Source organism: Rhipicephalus sanguineus, chromosome 10 (genome assembly GCF_013339695.2).
Source record: "Rhipicephalus sanguineus isolate Rsan-2018 chromosome 10, BIME_Rsan_1.4, whole genome shotgun sequence".
Taxonomy (NCBI): domain Eukaryota; kingdom Metazoa; phylum Arthropoda; class Arachnida; order Ixodida; family Ixodidae; genus Rhipicephalus; species Rhipicephalus sanguineus.
The window spans coordinates 144,339,370-144,359,747 of record NC_051185.1 but is presented as its reverse complement, the minus strand read 5'-3'; the positions used below and the strand labels follow the sequence as shown (position 1 = coordinate 144,359,747).

Genomic DNA, 20,378 nt, shown 5'->3' with positions numbered 1-20,378 from the left:
ATAAGCAACGCGCCTACTACAAACGGAGGCATAAGTTAGTGTACAAACAAATGCATTATCCCAGCAGATACCGAAGGGAGAAACAAATTACCCCTGCGCGTTGGTTCCCATTGATACCCACACCCGAAAGTGGCGAATACTCTATGCACAGCCTGATCTTTATCTCACGAGTAGTTTAGTAGCTGACACACGTAAATAACCTTTGCGAGAAGGAAGACATTGCATACCTGCGCACAGGCGAACACAGAAAGTTCTTCTCACCCCATCCATGCTTGCGAGGCGCGCATGACAAGCGTGAGTGCTGACGGGCAGTACGGCCCAGTGTTCCGTATTCGATGCAAAGGTGCTTTTGTCAGCATAAAAATACGTTATGTCGTCATTTTAGCATTAACAGATTTAAGCTTAAACTATATTGAAACACCACCATTCGTTCAAACATGTTGACCACGCAAATACTATCGGTAGCGGAGAACTGCCCCTATGGGAATTAGTTAAGGGTGGTTGTACAGCACGAGATATGTCACCAAGCTACTATTCCTCGACCTTGGCAACGTGTTTTGCGTACTTTTGCGGTTCTTATAGCATTTGATGACATCAGCTTTAGGGGGCGTTCATTCTTAACTCGATAAAACTATCAAGATGCCTTTCCTACGTTGAGGAATTACAGGAATGGAATCGGACTGCCAGGCCATTCCCTGAGTGCCAATGGGCTAAGTTTTTTTCATTCCGAGGAATTGAAAGGAATGGAATTGCGGCAAGTTCTAATTCCCCGGAATGGAATTGGAATCGAATGGAGGCGCGCCCATTCCGCAACACTCCTTCCCACCCAGTGCAAAGTGCTCAGCCATAATTCTTCATTATCAGCCACAGCACAAAGTGCAGATAATGCCTTACAGATGTGTAGCGGGTACCGCGATTCTCCGAAAAATGAAGAAAAATGGCATAGTGGGAACTTCGCTACTTCAGAAAAATTGCGGCGATTTATGACGTAGTGGGTACGTTGCATGTTTTCTTGTATTAGTTGCCCTAAGAGATAACAACGGGCTCTACAAAGTCCGCTCTTCTAGCTGTTGCTGTGACTTGCTGCGTGTTTCACGTAGGCCTGGCGATCTTTTTATCAGAACAGCGGTATCGCACACCAGAGAGTACACTCAATGACGTGCTGCTTCTGAGATCGTGCTCACTCCCTTGGCACAAATAACTAGGCCAACTAAAAAAATTCGTATTTATATTGTGAGAGAATAAATACTATGACTTTGAAATGAATACTGGTTTGTGCTAGTTGGTAGGAATACGTGGTACAGTTACTTCCGCTCCTCTGAAGAACGTGTTTTACCCTTGTCCCACTTTCATAAGAGGAGGGCAAGCAACTACATCACAAATCCAATGTTTTTTTTAATCATTGCCTCCCCTTTTCCATACTTTCTTTTTTTATACAAAGAAAAAAACCTGTTACGAACCATTACTGAAAGTTTTTTTTTCGTTCCGGAACAGAAACGAAACGGAACTTTTTGCGGTGAAACGAAACTAAAACCGAAACGAAAAACATTTCGTTACGACACCCTGCTGACGGCATACGGCTGTACTACAGCAATGCGGACGTCGACCGCTGTAACGCACGTTGCCTCGACGCTGCGGACAACGTGTGATGTCATCCCGCATGCGATAATGTAACTGGCTATAAGAACGAGCAGATACACAGGGATGTCCTGACCAAGGTGGCCAAGATGAACGCAAGGCGGCCTCAGTTTGCCTGAGAATCGGCAAGCCGTACATAATCATGACCAACATCGACGTTCGCGAAGGCCTCGTTAATGGAAACATGGGCACCTTGTGGTACATCGAGCGTGACGAACACGGCAACTCGTGCGACTGTAGCTTGAATTTTCAACGTCCACGGTAGGCATTGTCGTCCCAGCCAGGACGAAGCAAACCACTACTGCACACCCCTCAATAGAATTGAAATGCGTGCCCGTGGTAATGCGGACTACCACAACCACGATATACGCCAGAAAAATATCTCGCGTAAGAGGACAGTTTCCCCTTGCGCAAGCAAACGCCAGAACTATATATAAGTCACAAAGGGCCTCATACGCCAAGTTACTGTACGGATACGATAAGCGCCAACCACTGAAGTTGGCCTACTCAGCACTTTCTGGGGCTACCAGCCTCGACGGCCTATACCTCACAAACGCAAAAGGTGACTTCAGGTTCCGTCAAGTCGCCGGCTCTATCGACAGACAGTCTGCCGACGACATGACCCGCCTAGCAAAAAGGCCTGTAGACGTTATCTTGGACCGGGCTACCACGTTCATTAGATGCCAGAGCCACAACAATCACCTCAGGCTTGCCGCTCTCAATGTATAATCTGTGCACGGGCACGTGCACTGCTTCGAAAAAGACGCTCTGCTCACAGAAACAGGCGTGTTATAGCACTTTCTGAAACCTGGCGCGATGAGCCCACTGTGTCGTCATTAGCAAGCGGCTTCATTGCAGATGCGGAGGCGTGGGCACATTGAACAACACGGCGATGTGCAACTTCAACCTAGGCCGCATCCCACTTTGCCGGCCGCCAGACAGCACACACACAGGCAACACAGACAAGCAGCGGAATCGGCGAGGTCTGCGTTGCGCACATCAATTACAATAAGAAAGACATTCCTCTCGCCGCCACCTACCTGAGAACTGTCAAGAACCCCTTCCACACATGCACGCAGGTTCGTGGAACGTGCGTGCGTTATCTATCATAACGTAAGCACTACATATCAGTTTGCCTAGTCTGGTATTGTTGATACCCATGTTGCTGTTGGCATCGTTACGCGACTGTAAACAACTGGTTACATAACACATGTGCGACTATTCAACGCATGTGTGTGCGTATAGCATTTGCACATATTCATATTTGAAAAAAATCAGCGCACAGAGAAACGAAGACTAAGAAGAAATGAAACACACACAGCACTGCACTCACAACTGAAAGTTTATTCAGAGCAACAAGAGCTTCAAAGGGGAAAACCGCGCATGAGAAGTGAGGTACGAAGTGATTAAGTGATACGCTCATCAATAAAAGTAAACTCTTCCTTGTGCAACGTCACCGAGGTCTGGCTTACGCAGGCATCAAGTGACTTGTTTAAATGACAGGCTTCGGAAACTTCACGGGTGAATCGATCGTGGTGCTTAAAAATACTAACTGTATTAGACAGAACAGGCGTGCACCCACACGTGGAGCAGTGCGGAGCCAAATGCGAAAGCGAGCCGTTGTGGGCCAAGCCTCACAATCATTGACGTTTCCAGACTTTCACGTGCCCTTTTGCCTCTTGCGCGCCCCAGAACCTTCGTTTCTTCAAAAAGTGGCTCGCAATTAGCGCAGGACCTAAAATGTAGCGCGGTACCAACCAGCCCCCCAACACACTTTGAGTTCTTTCAATGAGTATTTTCATTGAGTATTAATTAGTTATTAACGCGATAGCGTCAAAGAGCAGGTTTCGTAGAAATTCCGGCGTCGGCGTCGTGGTTTGTGAACGAGAAATCAAAGTTGTCCGTGACCGAAAAATCGAGAAAGATGCAAACAATGAAAATATTCTGTTCGAGTGAGAACCGAACCCAGGCCTTCAGCGTAACAAGCAAGTTTTCTACCACAGAGCCACGTCATTGCTTGAAACAGCTTCGAAAAAAAAAAACACCATATTAATGTCTTGCAGGGGGAGAAGTCTCTTTAACTCATGCAATATTGCGGGGCAGAAGTGTACAATCGCGCCAGGCGTCAAAACATGTGAACTGCGAAATGAGAGGGTGTTTTAAAAGCCACCCATTACAAAGCGCTCAGGCATATTTATTGATCATCATCAGCAAAAGCATCAATAAAATGAGCAGCTTGGCAGGTCCGCGTGTTGCCTCACGAACGCGTAGTGGGCCCTTCGCTGACTCGCAAAAGGAAGAATTACGGCGTAGTGGGCACTGCGCGACTGTACTTGCAGTATATATTGTATAGGTATTTTGAAACGGTCAGTGTTACGCGCACAGACGTTCGTTTTCTTGAGGCACGGTTGAGGCATGCACCGAGAAACGAAGCCAGGCTAGCAGTTGAGAAGGCAATGCTCACGAGACCCAAAACGCTCTCGCGTTCTACTCTTAAAGGCGGAGCTCAAGCGTCCTCCAAGTTTTTGTTTACTTTCCAACGATAGGAGTTATTTTCAGTTTAACAATATATCGAGTCACTAACCTCCTGGCGAATTATGCTACTACAAATTCGTATTTTCTCGAATCTTCTCTGGTGCGCGTCATTTGCTTCACAGTGAGTGAAACCAACAATCAGTACGATATGGCACGAGCCAACAACAAGAGCGAAGAAGAAGTTCGACAATTGAGCTATGTCGCAAGCACAGCAGGCCAAAGAGAAGCAGCTGCAGTGTTCCGTTTCAGAAAACGCCACGCAAGGTCACCGCAAGCGGAAGCATCGTGCTCACAGGTCCAGGAACGACTGCAAAAAGCACGCGCACCGCTCGTCTTCTCAAGGGGAAAGACGTCGTCGCGCTCATGGGATGGACGCTGCTCCGACTGGCCATGAAGAACAAGAAATATCCGCGTGCCCTACGTCCGGGGCTGTCGTCGCCAAGTCAGTCAGCAGTACGCCCGAGGTGTCGGCGAAAAGCTGCTCCTACAGTCCAGGTGCCACGTCAATCAACAGGATCACCGGTTCCGAACGCAACTTGATTCTCAGAGAACCGCCACCACCGACAGATTCCTGGACTCCGGCTGCGACGTCGTCCAAGGTGTTACAGGACGCCGAGGTCCCCAGGCCGTCGGATCGATCACTGCAGAGCGGCTTCGGGAATATCGCCGCGTCGGCGCCCGTGGACTCCGAAGCCAGCACAACGGTACTCGGAGACGCGCCAGCCTCTGCGCCCGGGAGTCTCTCGACGACGCTCCTGGACAGGGCCTTCGACATCGAGCTTAACACCCTGCCGGAGCGACTGCCTCACAGCGGACCTCAAGGTCAGACCGAAAAGTCGTCCAGCAGGTATCCGCTCCCTCCCGACATCGACGTGCACCCATCGCCCGATGAGTCGCCGCAGGCGACTTACTGGAACGAGGCTTCCACAACGGCGTCGCCCAGCAACGCTCCCAGCATGCAGATCATCACATCGATGGGCGGTTCACCACACAGCTCCACAAGGTCGGATGCGACGCCGGACAACAGGAGTCCCGACTCCGCGCCCAGCACGCCGCGTCCAAGCTGGTGGGGTCTCAACGTGCAGTCGAACGGCGCCGGCACGTTGTCTCATCGAAAGAAGCCGGTCGCGGAAGCGAAACACGAGAGGAGAGGCGGAGCTGACCGAAATGGGAGAGCGGTCTCTGAGTCTAACACTACGCCGTTTGATCATAACAACCACGGCATACCGTGGGGTGGCCTCAACTGCGACCGCAGAGACGAGGCAACAGGGATCTTCAATCGCGAAGTCGCTGGACACAAACCGGGCGTCGTGAAAGCTGCCACGGGCTGCGGACGGAAACACGTAACTCCAAGGAAGTGCGTGCTCTCTGACATCGGCAGCCCAGACAACTCGACGGTATCGAGGCTGCGAGGGTTCGGGCAATCGATCACGGCGCCAGAACCGCAAATGGCTAGTGAGTAAAAGATTTGATCACGCCTTCCTCGATACCGCAAACTGATATAGGCGTCTTGGTCTGGCATTGTGTACGCTGCAGTGCAAGACACACTGATAAACATCGACAAAAAAAGACGGGACATGGCGCAAACTAAAAAATTGCAAGCTTTATGGCGCGTGATCTCATATATGCAGGGTTTCCCAGTTATCTAGCTCTAAGATAGATAGATAGATAGATAGATAGATAGATAGATAGATAGATAGATAGATAGATAGATAGATAGATAGATAGATAGATAGATAGATAGATAGATAGATAGATAGATAGATAGATAGATAGATAGATAGATAGATAGATAGACAGACAGACAGACAGACAGACAGACAGACAGACAGACAGACAGACAGATAGATAGATAGATAGATAGATAGATAGATAGATAGATAGATAGATAGATAGATAGATAGATAGATAGATAGATAGATAGATAGATAGATAGATAGATAGATAGATAGATAGATAGATAGATAGCCGCTAGTAAATCCGAAGCGAGCTGATGTGACAAGTTATCCGGTTGCTAAACTTCCAAATCGGGATGTAGAGAAATGGCGTAGTTCTTGCGATGACGATGAAAGGGCTGGACAGTGTGTGATGAGGTGCACAATGTTGGCAATGCTTGAAGAGTCGCAAAAGCAACATATGGAAAGGGCAGAGGTGTCGATGCCCCTCTTCCGGTCAGCAAAAGTATGCCATTTATGAATCATGTGTGGGGTAGTGGCTGTGTTTGCAAGTACTCTGTTAATATTTCCTGGTATCTGCTGAGGGCGGTTCCAGGAAAACATTTAACATCTTTATAGGTGTTTAAAAAGTGCTTGGTTGTCCTATGGCTATAACAAGAACACTCAAGTTTAAAGAGCAATATCAAATAGCAGGCAGGAACAAGTGCGATTTTTCTTAATTAACGGCATATTATTCGAAGCAATATTGATGACTGCCAACAGGCTGAGAAAAAGCTCAATAAACAAAGTTTCATAGCTCGCCCTGTCAAAATTTCGCGTCATATATTCAAGCGAAGGTTGCAGTGGCTGGCTTGCGAGGTCGGTTGAAGCCGGCGTCGTACGAAAAAACCCAGTCTCGCTCAGAGGCGCCAAGTTCTCTTCACTCGCAGCTGGCGACCGCAAACCCTCCGCAATCGCAAGTGACGCGCTGCTCCACGCCAGTCTCTCAGTCAATCGCAAGTGCTCCCTCCCTCCGGAGGAGAGAAATGATGGTTTGATCGCTCCGCACGCACCGTTTCTAGCACGTTCAAGGCCAGCTGCGCTATGGGTAGGCCGCGCTTGCTCCGCTATGCCAAACAGGGGTGCACGCTCCCAGTAGGCTGACAATTTTATTTATGCACATAAAGTGGTCAGAAGCACTACAACGTTTTTAACGACACCGTAGCTTTCCCATCGTACGTGCGGTTAAGCTCGCTGTTAAGCGCAATAAAACTCTCGTGCACGTAAAGATAACGCCGTTACCCTTGGCACAGCAGAGAACCGTTGAATAGACCGCTTTGCTGCCCATTTTGGGGTGCAGCTCCCTGACAAATGCTTCCGCGCAGGCACGGCCTTAGGCACGCCGTGCAAGCAGCATCCAGCATCGGCGGGCAGCTACCCCACGTCGATGGATGACACCCGCTTGTCGAAGGTGAGCCGCTCGACGATATGCACCGCCATTTTGGTGTCGAGCACCGCCTTCGGGACCCTGCTGTTCCTGCTCGTGCACCTGTTTCCCGACGACCACACACGCGCCCTACGAGAGCAACAGGTACAAACGCATACAGACCGTTTGTTGGATGTTTGGTTCAGCAGAGCCCAGACATACGTCTTTACAGGTCAAGGGAAGAGTGTATAGTGGGAGAGAGTAGAGAAAAGCCGGTCCAACGACAGGTGGTGGAGGATACCCGTGCTAAGCAAGCACAGGGAATCGCGTTCAGCAGTTCTGAAAGGAATACTGAACAAAATTTCTGCCGCCGAGATTTTCAGCCTTGCGTTCTGAAACTGGCAGACCAAACCATCATACCGGCAGAAACTAGCGGAAAGTAATGAATTTAAGGCGTTTTTCACAAACTGCCGCATATAGTGGCCGTGCCTTGAAGGAGGAGGTGACGTTTAACGTCTCCGGTAACAGGCGTGCCAACCCCGCCAGCCATCGCACGCGTCTCTTAACCCTCTCGGCTCCCAGCACGGTTCCTAGTTAAGTTTCCTATTTTTGTTCAGTATCCCTTTAAGTCCCTGAGTAACATATTTTTCGGCGTAGCTGACACAAGTCTAAACTTAATGGCATTTCACATCATGATATTGATAAGAGTGACTTCTGAAGTGAGCTATTTTAAGACAATAGTAAAAAATAAAGGCGCATTTTAACAAGTGTAATCAGCGTTAAAGGCTAGTAAACTGTAGAAATAACCATAATAAGTTGCCAGTAGCTTGAGTCATTTGCTCTATTTTACAACGTTTCAACAGGCCATAATAACATCAGCCAATGCTTGCTGAATCTGAAGTCAAGAAGCGGCACGGCGCCTGTCACGTCGACGCCGTTGCATTGAACTTCATTAATTGCAACTGAGGAATAACATCTGATTTCTTAAAGGTCTTGTTTAAAATGTCTTTTAAGACCAGAGTTGTTTAAGCTTGGCAAAATTTCGTGCCGCATCGACAAAAAATTATCATCGTCATGAACGGCGCACGCTCTATTCTTCATCATCTGCTCAGCTCCTCGAACACATGCACCCGGCGCGCGCTCTACCGCTGTGCCGATCTGTCCGGCGTGGGATGTAATAACTCAGATGGGCGATAGAACGAGTACAGAGAGAAGGAAAGAAAGAAAGAGAGAAAGCAAGCGAATTAAGAAAGATAAAAAAAGATGAAAAAGCACGGAAAAAAACTGACAGGCAGAGAAATAGACCAAGCAGAATCGCGAGTTGGGCTAGTTGTCGGATATTCATCGTAGAATAACTAACAGAGCAATAAGGTGACACGTGACTAGACTGCAGCGCGCATCGGGAAGCAGCGCCCTCAAAGAGAATCACTGTGAAGTAGCAAGTCAAGACTACGCTCCCACCTTTTGCGGGTGGGGGCGTAGTCGCGTGTTATTTTTCATATTTCGCGTGCTTTCTTTGTCACCCGGAAAAAATGAGCACGTAATTAGTACGTTGCTGAAAATAGCGCAGTTAGACGTCATTTGATCATGCCTACACATGTCTCATTGACATTTTAATGATTAGGTGAGTATTTGTCGAGTTAGAAACATAATTAGGACTAATTAAGTGAACCTCATTAAAGAAAAAATTAGTAGTGGCTACTACAGTATACGGGGAACAATATCCACAAGGTGTGCTTCGCCTACGTTCCTCTTTTTTTAAAATCGTGCTGCGTGATATCTGGGATGCCCTGAATACTATACTGTGCTATACCATACTATACTATAGACCGTTTTCACGGAGAGGAGGAGCGTAGCCTCGAACCGGTGTATTTTCACCGCTTTCTCTCTCTCCACCTCGGTCGACCGCTGCCGCTGGTGTGTGCGGATTCCCGAGTTTTGCACTGCGTGGTGCGTGAGAGGTCAGCGTGTTTCCATTTTTCGACGCGCTGAAACAATTGTGCTGCCGCAAATCGAAATGTCGGACAAGAACAGGTCGACAAGCTACCACTGCGCTGTGTTTGGCTGCGGCAACAGCTACGGAATCCTGAAAGACTGGCAGCCAAGGCATGCGAAATGCACAATGTTTTTAAATGACTTCGCTTCTCTCAGGTCGCACGCATTCTTCTCCGACAAATAGTATAATATTATATGTGGTGTCTGCACTGATGGCCATTTCCCCAAGTCACCACACCAGCTTGTGATTGTGCTTGGGTGCTGGTACACTTTATCATCTGCACCAAAGAGAACCAATGTCAAGGCTGACGATTAATACACAAAATGTTTGGCCAAGAGTTGTTCTCATGAACCTCTCTGATTTAGCACATGATTTACAATGCCTGCGGTTAGAAAATGTTCCATCTTAGTGCGTGCAATTTCGAGATTATTGAATGAGCACTTTTCAATCTACATGACAGAAACGCCCGCACGACATGTGTTCTTTGGCGTAGGTACGCGTTTCTAACGTTTCGTCGAGAGCACGTTCTTTCTCGACTTGTCAATTTTGTGACGATAACTGGGGTAGCGTTATGACAACCACACTTTTTTTTTTCGCGCGGCAGCCTGGATGTCGTGAATAATCGGCCCACGTTCGTTAAAGCCAGGTCGTTACCTGGACGCGTGCGCTCGTCGTAATGCTTCTGAAATACTCGCCAGAAAACAAATTGACAATAATGTTGCCAAAGACGAGCGCCCTTTCGGCGTATCGCTAGTGGCGGCGGCTCGCGCCGAAGCGAACTTACGCCATGCCACGCTTCCAGATGTGCAACAGGCTTATTTTTATTTTATCATCGGTGTTGTTTCTACGCCGAATTTTGAGCTCACACGTCGTACTTCTGTTCCTTATCCTGTGCAAGGATCAGAGGCCACAAGCTACGACGGCGACACGAATAAACACAGGCATCGGTGTTTGTGCTCCTGTCGTTCCGTGAACATTGTATTGCAACGTGCCAAGCGGAACCAAAATGGTCTGTTAGGGATTAGAGGTACGTTGAACTTGAATAATCACGGCACGGAAACCCGGGAGCCATCTTAAACACTAATGCGCGCACCTAGCGCGCAGCCGGACAATGGCCTACGTGTTCGCTCGTCTCCTTTTACGTTTCTCCGATTATACTTCGACAGTTGTCCTAAATGTTAACGCTCTTTTATACTGATTATTCCAAGAACCTCACCCGGCCAGCTATAACAAAACATACAAAGCAATTGCCAGTTTACAGATGCTGCTTAAGAACTGCATTGGCATTCTACTCATCGTCGGCGCTGCTGCGGGAACGTCTCGTGGGCCGCCGCTGCTTGCTGTTTCAGCCATTTCGAAGCTGACAGCTAAGCGATTATTTACCAGCGCCTTTACACTCGCGAAGCGTTGCTCTGTTTTGCCCGTGTACCGCGAAGAACAGCGATACCTTGTGAACTGAGCGCATACGCTGCATACACCGCCGCGGAACCCCACACACCGGAAGGGCGGCGAAACATCGCAGACGCTAGACGGCGCTGCGGCGGTGGCGAGCTTTAAAAATGGCAGCCTCCTTGTGAAATTGGTGTATACTATACTATACTATACTATACTATACTATACTATACTATACTATACTATACTATACTATACTATACTATACTATACTATACTATACTATACTATACTATACATGGTCAGCAGCTCTGTTCTCCGTTCTGTAGGTCATGTCTATGGCTATTATAAATGAAAGTATCATGTATCGACTGCCCTGTATTGTTTAAAGGGGCTGTCTATCGTCCTTCATCGCTTTTTTGTTTTGTACCGCAATAGAAAGCGTACCGTCTGAAGTGTCCAACCTTGCAGCGGTTTCTCTGGAAAGTGAGTAGAAATTTTTAGAACAGAATTTTTCGATCTGCGTTCGGTCTTCTTCCATTGGCGTGAAACATGCCCACAACACTGGTTGGTAGTGCCGGTAAAAATTAAAACCGAAAGCACACGTGATTTCTGTAGGATACCTTTATTTTCGCTGAACAACTATTGTAATGAATGTAACAGTCGTTTTCAGAGCGCTAGCGGTTAAATGAGGCCTTATTATACGATTACAGAACACTTGTTTTTGTGTAATCGCAGTCTATGCGTTTATTTTAGCACTGTTGCCGCAATCCAAGCCAAGTCGATTCATCAGAAAGAGGCAATATATGCGCGCCTTCACAGCGCAACACATGTGAGACGTCCTAACAACAATACAGCGGCACAGAACGACCAGCGCGGAGAGCCGCATGGCATAGCGCATGAGTTGAAGTAAAAGAAATCGTACACGGCGCCGCAAGCAGCACCACCGGGCGCCTCTTTGGATGCGTGAAAAAAAGGGGAAAAATTAATCTCTGACGCAACCTAAAGGTGCCTCAAGTGCGTAAAATACAATTTCAAGTTATACATGTTTGTTTTTAAGCAAAATCAGTCTACCTTCGAGGATTTCTTGTCCTACCAATGAATTGAACCAGATCGCTGTTGAGTGACGCTAGCGGTCATTCTTTCACGATTTTCAACATCAAATTAAAAATATAATTCCTTTTTTTATGGGGCAAAAGCATGCTCGTTGCCGCCGATGACTAACGATCTTCTCATTTTCACCATAATCCGAAAAATGTTTCCAAGCGGTAGACAGTCCCTTTAACGTGCCTTTGTAACGGTACGCAGCAACACCATGTAAACTTTGAGTGACCACAAGAAAGCTTTTGCGATAATTTGCTTGGTCTGCGCTGAGAAGACATCGTTCGAGAAGACATCGTTGTTGGGTCTGCACTGAGAAGACAACTTCCTAGACACGATGGTATCTATTGAAACAGGAAAATTAAAGACGACGCTTTAGAGAAAACCAACACACAGCCAACAATACCTAGATTGCACTAGTCATCACTCGCGACATTGCAAACAAGGAATATTTGTTGGACAGGCGAGGCGTATAAGAAGGATCTGTATCGACGACGGTGATTACATTCATGTGAACACTTAAGCAACCTAAAGGAAACATTAGTTTAACTAAATTATCCGCAAGACGCTCTAAACAAGGTCTACAACGAAGCATGTCAAGTAGATAGCAAATCAGCACTAGCTAAAAGAGCCCCAGCCCAACACAGCATAATTTCCAGCTGCCAGCACTCAAATTATCAAATGTGTTCCCAAACATAAATAATATCCTCCGTAAGTATTATCCAATACTGGCAAGAGACGAGCGCCTTAGTAACGCGTTTCCCGAAGTACCAAAGTTCGTGTATCGCCGCAATAGGAATTTTAAGGACATGTTAGTGTATGCAAAAGTAAAGCTTCATTCTACTGTCCACATAACACCTTGTTCTCGTCCAATATTTGAAAGACTTGCAAACACTTTCAAGATGAAGTTATAGTTAAAAGCACCGGAAGTGATCATATAAAATCTACTTTTACCTGCCCTATAGTTCAAATATTATTCGTATGATCGAATGTTCATATTTTCACAAGCGGTACATTGGCGAAATGGGACAGCCTGTTAATGTTAGATTAAACGGGCATCGCGCGTGCACGGTGAAGAAATTACCGAAAGCAGTGGCACAGCATTTTAATGTAGTAGATCACAATTTCGCCGATCTCGAACTTTACATACTTCAGTCAAACTTCCGGTCCCCGAGAGACAGAAAATATAGAGAGTATACCTTGTTCACAAGTTCAATACACTCCGGCAAGCAGGTATAGACGTCAGACTCCGCCCAGGCGGCGCTGCGAAAAACAGCGCCACCAGCGCCCTCATCGCAGCCCTGGCGCTAAATGGTAGTACAAAAAGAGCCGTCCGCAAGCTAATGGGCATAGGCCACAATGGAACTCCCACCCCCCTTCTTTCGTTGATATCGATTCGCGGTTTCCTGGAAATCAAGGATCTGGAAAGCTTCTTACGCCAATCCACGATTCTAAAAAGTAGAAAGTTCATCAAAGCGAACTACGGGTACTATGAAAAAAAAAATCACAGTTTCCCCGCAAGGGCGAAGCAATGAATGCGATAGCAAGAAACTAATGCTATACGAAGTGAGGCTCGCCAATGGATACTCTCAGTTTGAACAGCGCTCCTGTTACAAAGGCGGCCGAAGCAGCGAAGGAAACTAGCGTGCTTCAAGTGTCGAGCTGTGACACTTGATAGTTCGCGCTCATCTTCTGTTTGTTCGTTTAGCGGCGTCGTTTAGCGGCGCTCCGTAACATGAGCGCGGACATCACGGTTAAAGCTTGAAACATCCCTCTTGCCCTCACCACGAGAAAACCGCGCGAGCAGACAGCGGAAGGCCAAGGTTCTCCTTGCGCAAATATAAGAAGCGAGCGAGCTCGCTTCTTATATTTATATTTCTTATATTTCTTATATAAGATATTCTTATATTTCTTACGGGGACGGACATTTTCCAGCCGAGACTGTCCATATAATTGCTATCGCAATAAAAGAAGTTTCAGTTATTCCGGCACGCTTCAACTCGCAAGTGCAAGCGAGCACTGCACGACATCGAGTTCGAGGCAAGTCCTCCGAGGTCCGTTCTCTAGCGCCTTAATGCGTTAAAATCGGGTATATACGTAATGCCAAAGCGATGAGGTACATACACGATCAATTTACTTAGCTATGTATCTTACGATCAGTGGTACAAAACTCGCTTTATAAGGGACGAATGACCCCGGCGATTTTCGCCTTTTCAGTTGCATACTCCCTTCATCTCTCGCTTCCTGTGACTGTTTTATCACGCATCCTCAAATGGTATCTTGCTGACTCGAAGGTAGCGGGATCGAATCCCGGCCGCGGCGGCTGCATTTTCGATGGAGGCGAAAATATTTGAGGCCCATGTACTTAAATTTAGGTGCACGTTAAAGAACCCCAGGTGGTCGAAATTTTCGGAGCCCTCCTCTATGGCGTCTCTCATAATCTATCGTGGTTTTGAGACTTTAAAACCCAGATATTATTATTATATTATCAAATGATATCTTGATGGTTGTATTCCGTTTGTATATACTGCAAATGCAACGAAAGGCAAAACCGTGGCCTCCGTGATAGCTACGGCAATCGCGAAGGCCATGGGCAAAACAAACCTAAAGGTGGTCACGACCAACATTTCGCGATTTATTTGTATGACACACGTCTCATCTGGTTAGAACCGGAACTCTGAGCCTTCAAAACTTATGTGCGCGATGCTGTGTGGTGACGACCAACACAGATTATAGGATGTCGCGGCGTGCGTATCAAGCGTCTTCAGTCTGTCTCTATAGCTGCTCAATTCGTGTTACACGGCACGCACCGCGGCCAGAGCCTCTGCTGAGCTTCGTAGTCAAGGTTACCACGGTTCTCCATCAGGGATACGCAAAATAACAGCAGAGCCACATATTAGACTATCACACTTTCTCATGCGACCGGCTGTGGAGAACGCCGGTACTTCGCTTATACGTGCATGGGTTAGCTATAGACGCTCGCGCGCTTGTTTTTGTAGAGAGTGCGTTACCACGTGACTCTTCTCCGCCAATAGAGACGCACAGACCTCATCGCCTGCCTTCACTGGATGACTCTGGCGGAAAGATAAAATAATGTCACTGCCCTTAGTATTATTCAGGTGGCTTAGTGGCACCAGTACCAGCTTGAGAAGCGGAGTTCAGCCAGCGGTAATTGTTTCCCACGGCGGTGTTGCGATAGCAGTATCTTGTATCTTAAGATAACTTTATTGAATGCATCGGAAATACAGATACAGATGCTTGTCTTGCGAGACGTATCGCGATACAGATACAAGATACCCAAAGAGAGTCTGTGATACTATCTAAGATACACGTATCTTCGATACAGCCCAGCACTGAGTGTGCGCCTATTTCTGACACAGCCAGGCTTGCTGAAGAGTGTCGCGAGCTTGCCCAGACCTCTACAACTCATGAACAAGAGCGGCAGAAGAGCATTCGCGGTGGCACCACCACTTCTGAGCCCACGTTCCTCCCTGGATCGCTCGTATGGCTCTCGGTCCCTACCACTGCACCTGGCCTCTCTTCAGTACTGACAAAATAAGAAGGCTCCTACCCAGTGGCGTAGCCAGGGGGTGACACACGAGGCCCGTGCCCCCCCCCCCCCCCGAAATTTTATTCCCATGGGATACAGAGCACAATATGACACTCGACCGCACTTATCTGCCCGGACCCCATGTCGGATCAAGGAGGTGCCCCCCCCCCCCGAAAAGATCACAGCATATTGTCACGTGGTCGTGACGTCGACGAAGACAGCAGTCGGCGTTTGCGGGATGAAACTGTTTATTTGGCCGAACTTGTGGCCGGAAAATGAGAACTACAACTACAGCAATACACGCTGTACAATGATAGCGGCGAACAGGGCGTCGTCCGTCGATCAAGGGGGCGATCGGAGATCTTTGTTCGTTCGCGTTCGTTCTGCGGTGCCTACGTCACAAAAGTGAGAGGAGGCGCAGCACTCCCGCCTAGAACCGCCGAGAGGAAGAGAACAGCCAATCGTGAAGCGGAGAGCTTTCCGGAAGTAGACGCGCATCCTGTGACGTCGGCACGGGGACCGTGAAGCGTTTCTCGCCTTTTAATAAATATAATTACTTTACAGAAAATTATTGTTTTTGCTTCTCAAGCTCAAACACTCTTTCAAACAGCAACAGCTTTGAGTGATAATATTTAATAATGTTAGTTTTTTTTGACGTCGTCGCTAGATGGTGTCGCGAACGCGAAAAAAAAAAGAAAAGTAGCGGCTGACGCAGTTTCAAAATGTCGTCCCATCGCGCCGTCTGCGTTGGTTCTCGGGTGTCTGATCGTCAAAAGGAGCTTCTGCTGGCTTTTGTGAGAGAGCATCCACAGATCGCGACGCTGTCGTGCCCGCTGAAGCCGTCGTTCACGAGGGAGGACCGGGACGACATGTGGCAGGAGCTGGTAGCGCTTTTGAACGAAGTCCCTGCGCGTAACACCACAGCCTTGCCAAACTCCGAGAGCAGCAGAGGTGAGTGCGAGCACAATTGTATTGTGGTCGGTCATCTTACACGTCCCGCTTGTGCTTTACAGCGGCACCGGAGGCGGCCAGATTACGGGTTACCGCGGCCGCGTCGTGCTTGACAGGGACCGCGCGGGTCGACAGTAAGCGAGGCCCAGAGTTCGGGTGATCTGAATCGGTAAGCACTGGCTTAGAATATCATTGTTACTTGTATGCTGCGAATTAGTGTGCTCATTTGCTTCTAGCCATTACGCGCTGTCAGTTTTACTTTTTCAAACAATATCGAGTGAATCACCCGGCCGCCGCGTTGGCTGAGGTGCTAACACGTTGTGCCGCTCAGAACAGAAAGCAAAACAGCCACATTTGCTGTGATGACGAAAGAACAGCCGCGAACTATATTTCGAAGCTCATTAGAGCACCCTACGTGTTCCAACCCATTTCTCAGACCCTCGAGTCGAGTGAGGCGCGTAGCCAGTAGATTTGCTTCCCTCCACCCTCTCTCCGAAGTCTGTGTCATAGCATGCCGCTGTGTAAACATCTCTAAAAAAAACATTGCTATTCCACTTCCAGCATTAGTGCACATTCGCCACAATAATTCCTACGAATTATTGTTTTTAGCTCTGTGTAGCTGCACTGTTATCATTAGTAGGGACAAGACTGGGATATAGTCTTTTTTTAACGTATGCTTACAGATGGTTCCCCCAGATCAGAGCCTGCAAGCATGTGCACTATCTGGGGACTTCCGTCGCCTGCACCGCCAAGGTTCTTGGTCGGGAACAACTTCCGCGGCTTGCAGGTGAACTTTCACATCTTGCACTCGAGTGTCAATCAAGAAACTTCTTACTACTAACAGGTGAGCCCTGCTCCAGCTGCTGCTGGTGTGGCTGAAGAGGATGTGGCCCAGGACCTTCCCCGTGCCACAACTCGTAAGTTTCGCTGATGTTTTTGATTAGCTGTAGATGGTATGACATGCTCACAGGTGATGCTCATGCGTGCGGCTATGTGTTTGTGAAGAGATGACATCTGTGGGCATAAAGACAAAAAGTTGCACAAAAAAAATTTGGCAAACGGTTGCAGGAGCTAGTTGTTTGCATAACTGTCAGATGGAATAAACAGGTGTCCTGCCTTGCAGTTATGGTGAAATGTAGCGAAAAAGTTGCAGTAGAAGAATGTTCAACATCTTGAAATGTTTCCCTATTTTGTCACTTGCTTCAAAAGTGAAACTGAAAATGTGCTATTGCTAAATATACTGTTCAAAAAGCAAGCTCGTTATATAACTTAACATAGCCATCATACACAAATGCACATGTTTGCACCTGTGTTACACCTGCTTGCTGTATGTTATGCATACTGCAGCAGCTAGGGTTTCAGAAGGAGATTGTGTCGGTCATCGTGTAAAGCCAGACAAACGATTCTGTAGCCCTGAAAAGGGCTGCTTGGTTGCTTCTCGTGCAGAGGTGGTTAGAGGTGTGAGATGCGTTTGATGAGATGAGCGAAAACGAATTGCGGCACCACTTTGGTCTGTCCAAACGAAGTGCATTGGTTGTGCGGTGAACTAAGCACCATTCATGAATGCCTTTAGGTCAGTGGATTTTCCACAGAGACGAAATTGTTGCACACACTGAAAGTCTTCACGAACAGAAGCTTCCAGCGAAGAGTCGGTAGCAGGAAATTTATAGATGATAATGGCAACACATTTCTTGGTTTCCAGCTCATGCCGCAGCTGCGAGATGGGGGCAACCGGCAGGCCGAGGCACTGGAGTTACTAGCCGCAAACACCAGGCGGCAGGGCCAGGCATCATTGGAAAGCTGCGCCAGGTTCAACTTCTCGGTGACGCGGTCCACAAATTGCAAGGCGTTGGTACCCTCGCCTGGGCCCTCACTGCAGCGGAAGCCACCTGCACAGTGATTTGTAAAGACTAGTTGTACATATATGTAGATTTATTTTTGTTCACACCACGAGTTGTGATACGCTGGTTTGCTTCAATGGTGCCCTGCAATTTTTTTTCAGTTAATTTTCTTTTTCTGCATATCAGAAGCACTGATGTGCTGTTTCATTGTACATAACACAGTGTAGCTCAGTGGTAAATCGTGTCCTGCAATGTCATTTTTTAAAATCTCATATGAATTAATGCATTCAGCAAGTTTGTAGTATATGCACATAGTGCACTGTAGTGTATCTTTATGTCTATAGTGTATACGTGTAGAATACTCGATTTTTACATATCCTAGAAAAAAAGAAGAGCGTTTGTGCATGGTCTAGGTTGCACAATAATTTGGAAATATTGCAAGACCAAAATATAGTTGACGAACACGTGTTCTGTTGCTTAGAAGTGTTTAGACAACATGATTGGGTACAAACAGAAATTAATAATAGAGGAAGAAATATCAGCAACCAACAACTTGCATTTTCTTAGCGAGTTCGATTAGTACCGGTTCGACTGTGCCTTGTTTTCATGTACTACAATTGACTTTTGTGCTGCGAGACGCGTATGATGATGCAGAGGAGCAGCAGGCACTTTGTAACAATTCCATTTGTATATTATAAAAGGACGCTACTTTTATGTTCTTTTCCTTGGCATTAAATTTAAGGGATATTTATTTACTCTGCTTTTTATGTGCATTGCTCGCGATACTTGTAATAAAATTTCACTTCTTACACCACCCTTGTTGTTCACCTCATTTAAAAGCACGATCCTTGTTGCACTAAAGCTAGCGCATGTTGCTGTGCTGATTCAACAGCCTTTTCAGGTTACCACTTTGGCTCCGAATGGCACCATGTGCCATTCACAGGTGAGCTCTCACTTGTGCTTAGTGTGAAGCACCATATTTTACAACCTGGTCGAAGTATTTCATCAGCATGGCATTGTGTGACAAGGGGCATAGGTCGGCAAACTCATTCATGAGTCGATTCACTCAGATTCAGATCGAGCTGCGAGTCCAGGTGAGTAATACTTTGGTGAGTTTGAGTCCGGGTGAAAACATTTTAGTGAGCCTGAGTCCGAGTGAATCCGCCTGAGGAAAATTTTGGTGAGTCTGAGTTCGAGTGAGCCCCAAGAGCAAAATATATTTCACGAGTGAGTCAGGGTGAACTTCACATTTTTTTGCCAACCTATTCAAGGGGGTTATTCATTGATAGGAGAACGCCGTTTCGTTGATATGTGTAGCAAACATTTGAAGTGTAGTAAAAAAAACTGCCTTTTGTTCATGCCAGTGACAAACACAATGAACAAAAACAAACACGCACCACACAATGCTGCTGAGGTCGCTGCAGCCGGCGGCGTACTCTGCGCAGGTGCTCAAGCATGCAGGCCCTGTGGTTCTCGAAACAGGTTCACTACACGGTTGCGCTGCTGCTGGCTCCCGTTGTGGTGGTGGTAGCTCAGCTGCTGCTGGCAGCAGCTCAGCATCGTCGGTGTCGTCATCGTCCCCTTCGAGAACAGGCTCATGTGCCGCCAACGCAATGTCGTGCAGAGCTGCACAAGCAGCGATGATGCTTGTGCAGCTCTGCACAAGCTTACAGCGATGCACCACTCCACAACATTGTGCAAGGCGGTGTGGGCCTTGTTGTAGTGGTTATCAGGGGTGCCACGAGCTGGTCGTCCGGGCACTGGTGTCAGGAGCCACGGTTCTAATGTATAGCTGGAGTCTCCTGCACGAGGGCGGCATGACAGCTGTAGTGATAACGTCTTGAATGTGGCAAGCATTGACAGCACTTACCAAGCAAGCCGAAGTTTTGCTTTCAGGTGCTGACGGAGAGTGCTCCCCCGCCATACCCACGAGTCATGACATGACCCCAGGAAACATGGACTGACATCCAGAGGTCGGCATCACATGTCTGCAGAATTCAATTCAGTCAAAATTGTACCCATAAAAGACCTTGGGTACAATGTTGGGTATTATGTTAATGTAACTACATCTGTCTGCACTGTTACTGACTGTTGAACCATAGCTATGAACAAATCATCGACAAGGTAGGACTTGTACCATAAGTTCTAACACGCGGACAATGCAGTGTCAAAGGGTAGTCTGCATGTTTACTGCTTGGAACAACCCATCTTCCAGCCACCAAAGCCTTTTAACCAAATTACTGCTGTATGTTTAAGGCAATGTATCACAAAATATCTACAACACGAAAAACTT

The 20,378-nt window shown here is 47.4% G+C and overlaps 1 protein-coding gene across 1 annotated transcript; it reads left to right on the top strand.

Annotated features, from left to right (window-relative positions):
• The first annotated feature begins 16,032 nt into the window (after positions 1–16,032).
• Positions 16,033–18,899, top strand: LOC119371854 (uncharacterized). Its single transcript, XM_049419826.1, has 4 exons — positions 16,033–16,244; positions 16,928–17,031; positions 17,089–17,161; positions 17,947–18,899. Exons 1-4 carry the CDS (start codon positions 16,163–16,165, stop codon positions 18,156–18,158), a joined length of 471 nt encoding a protein of 156 aa, XP_049275783.1. The 5' UTR covers positions 16,033–16,162; the 3' UTR covers positions 18,159–18,899.
• The last annotated feature ends 1,479 nt before the right edge of the window (positions 18,900–20,378 follow it).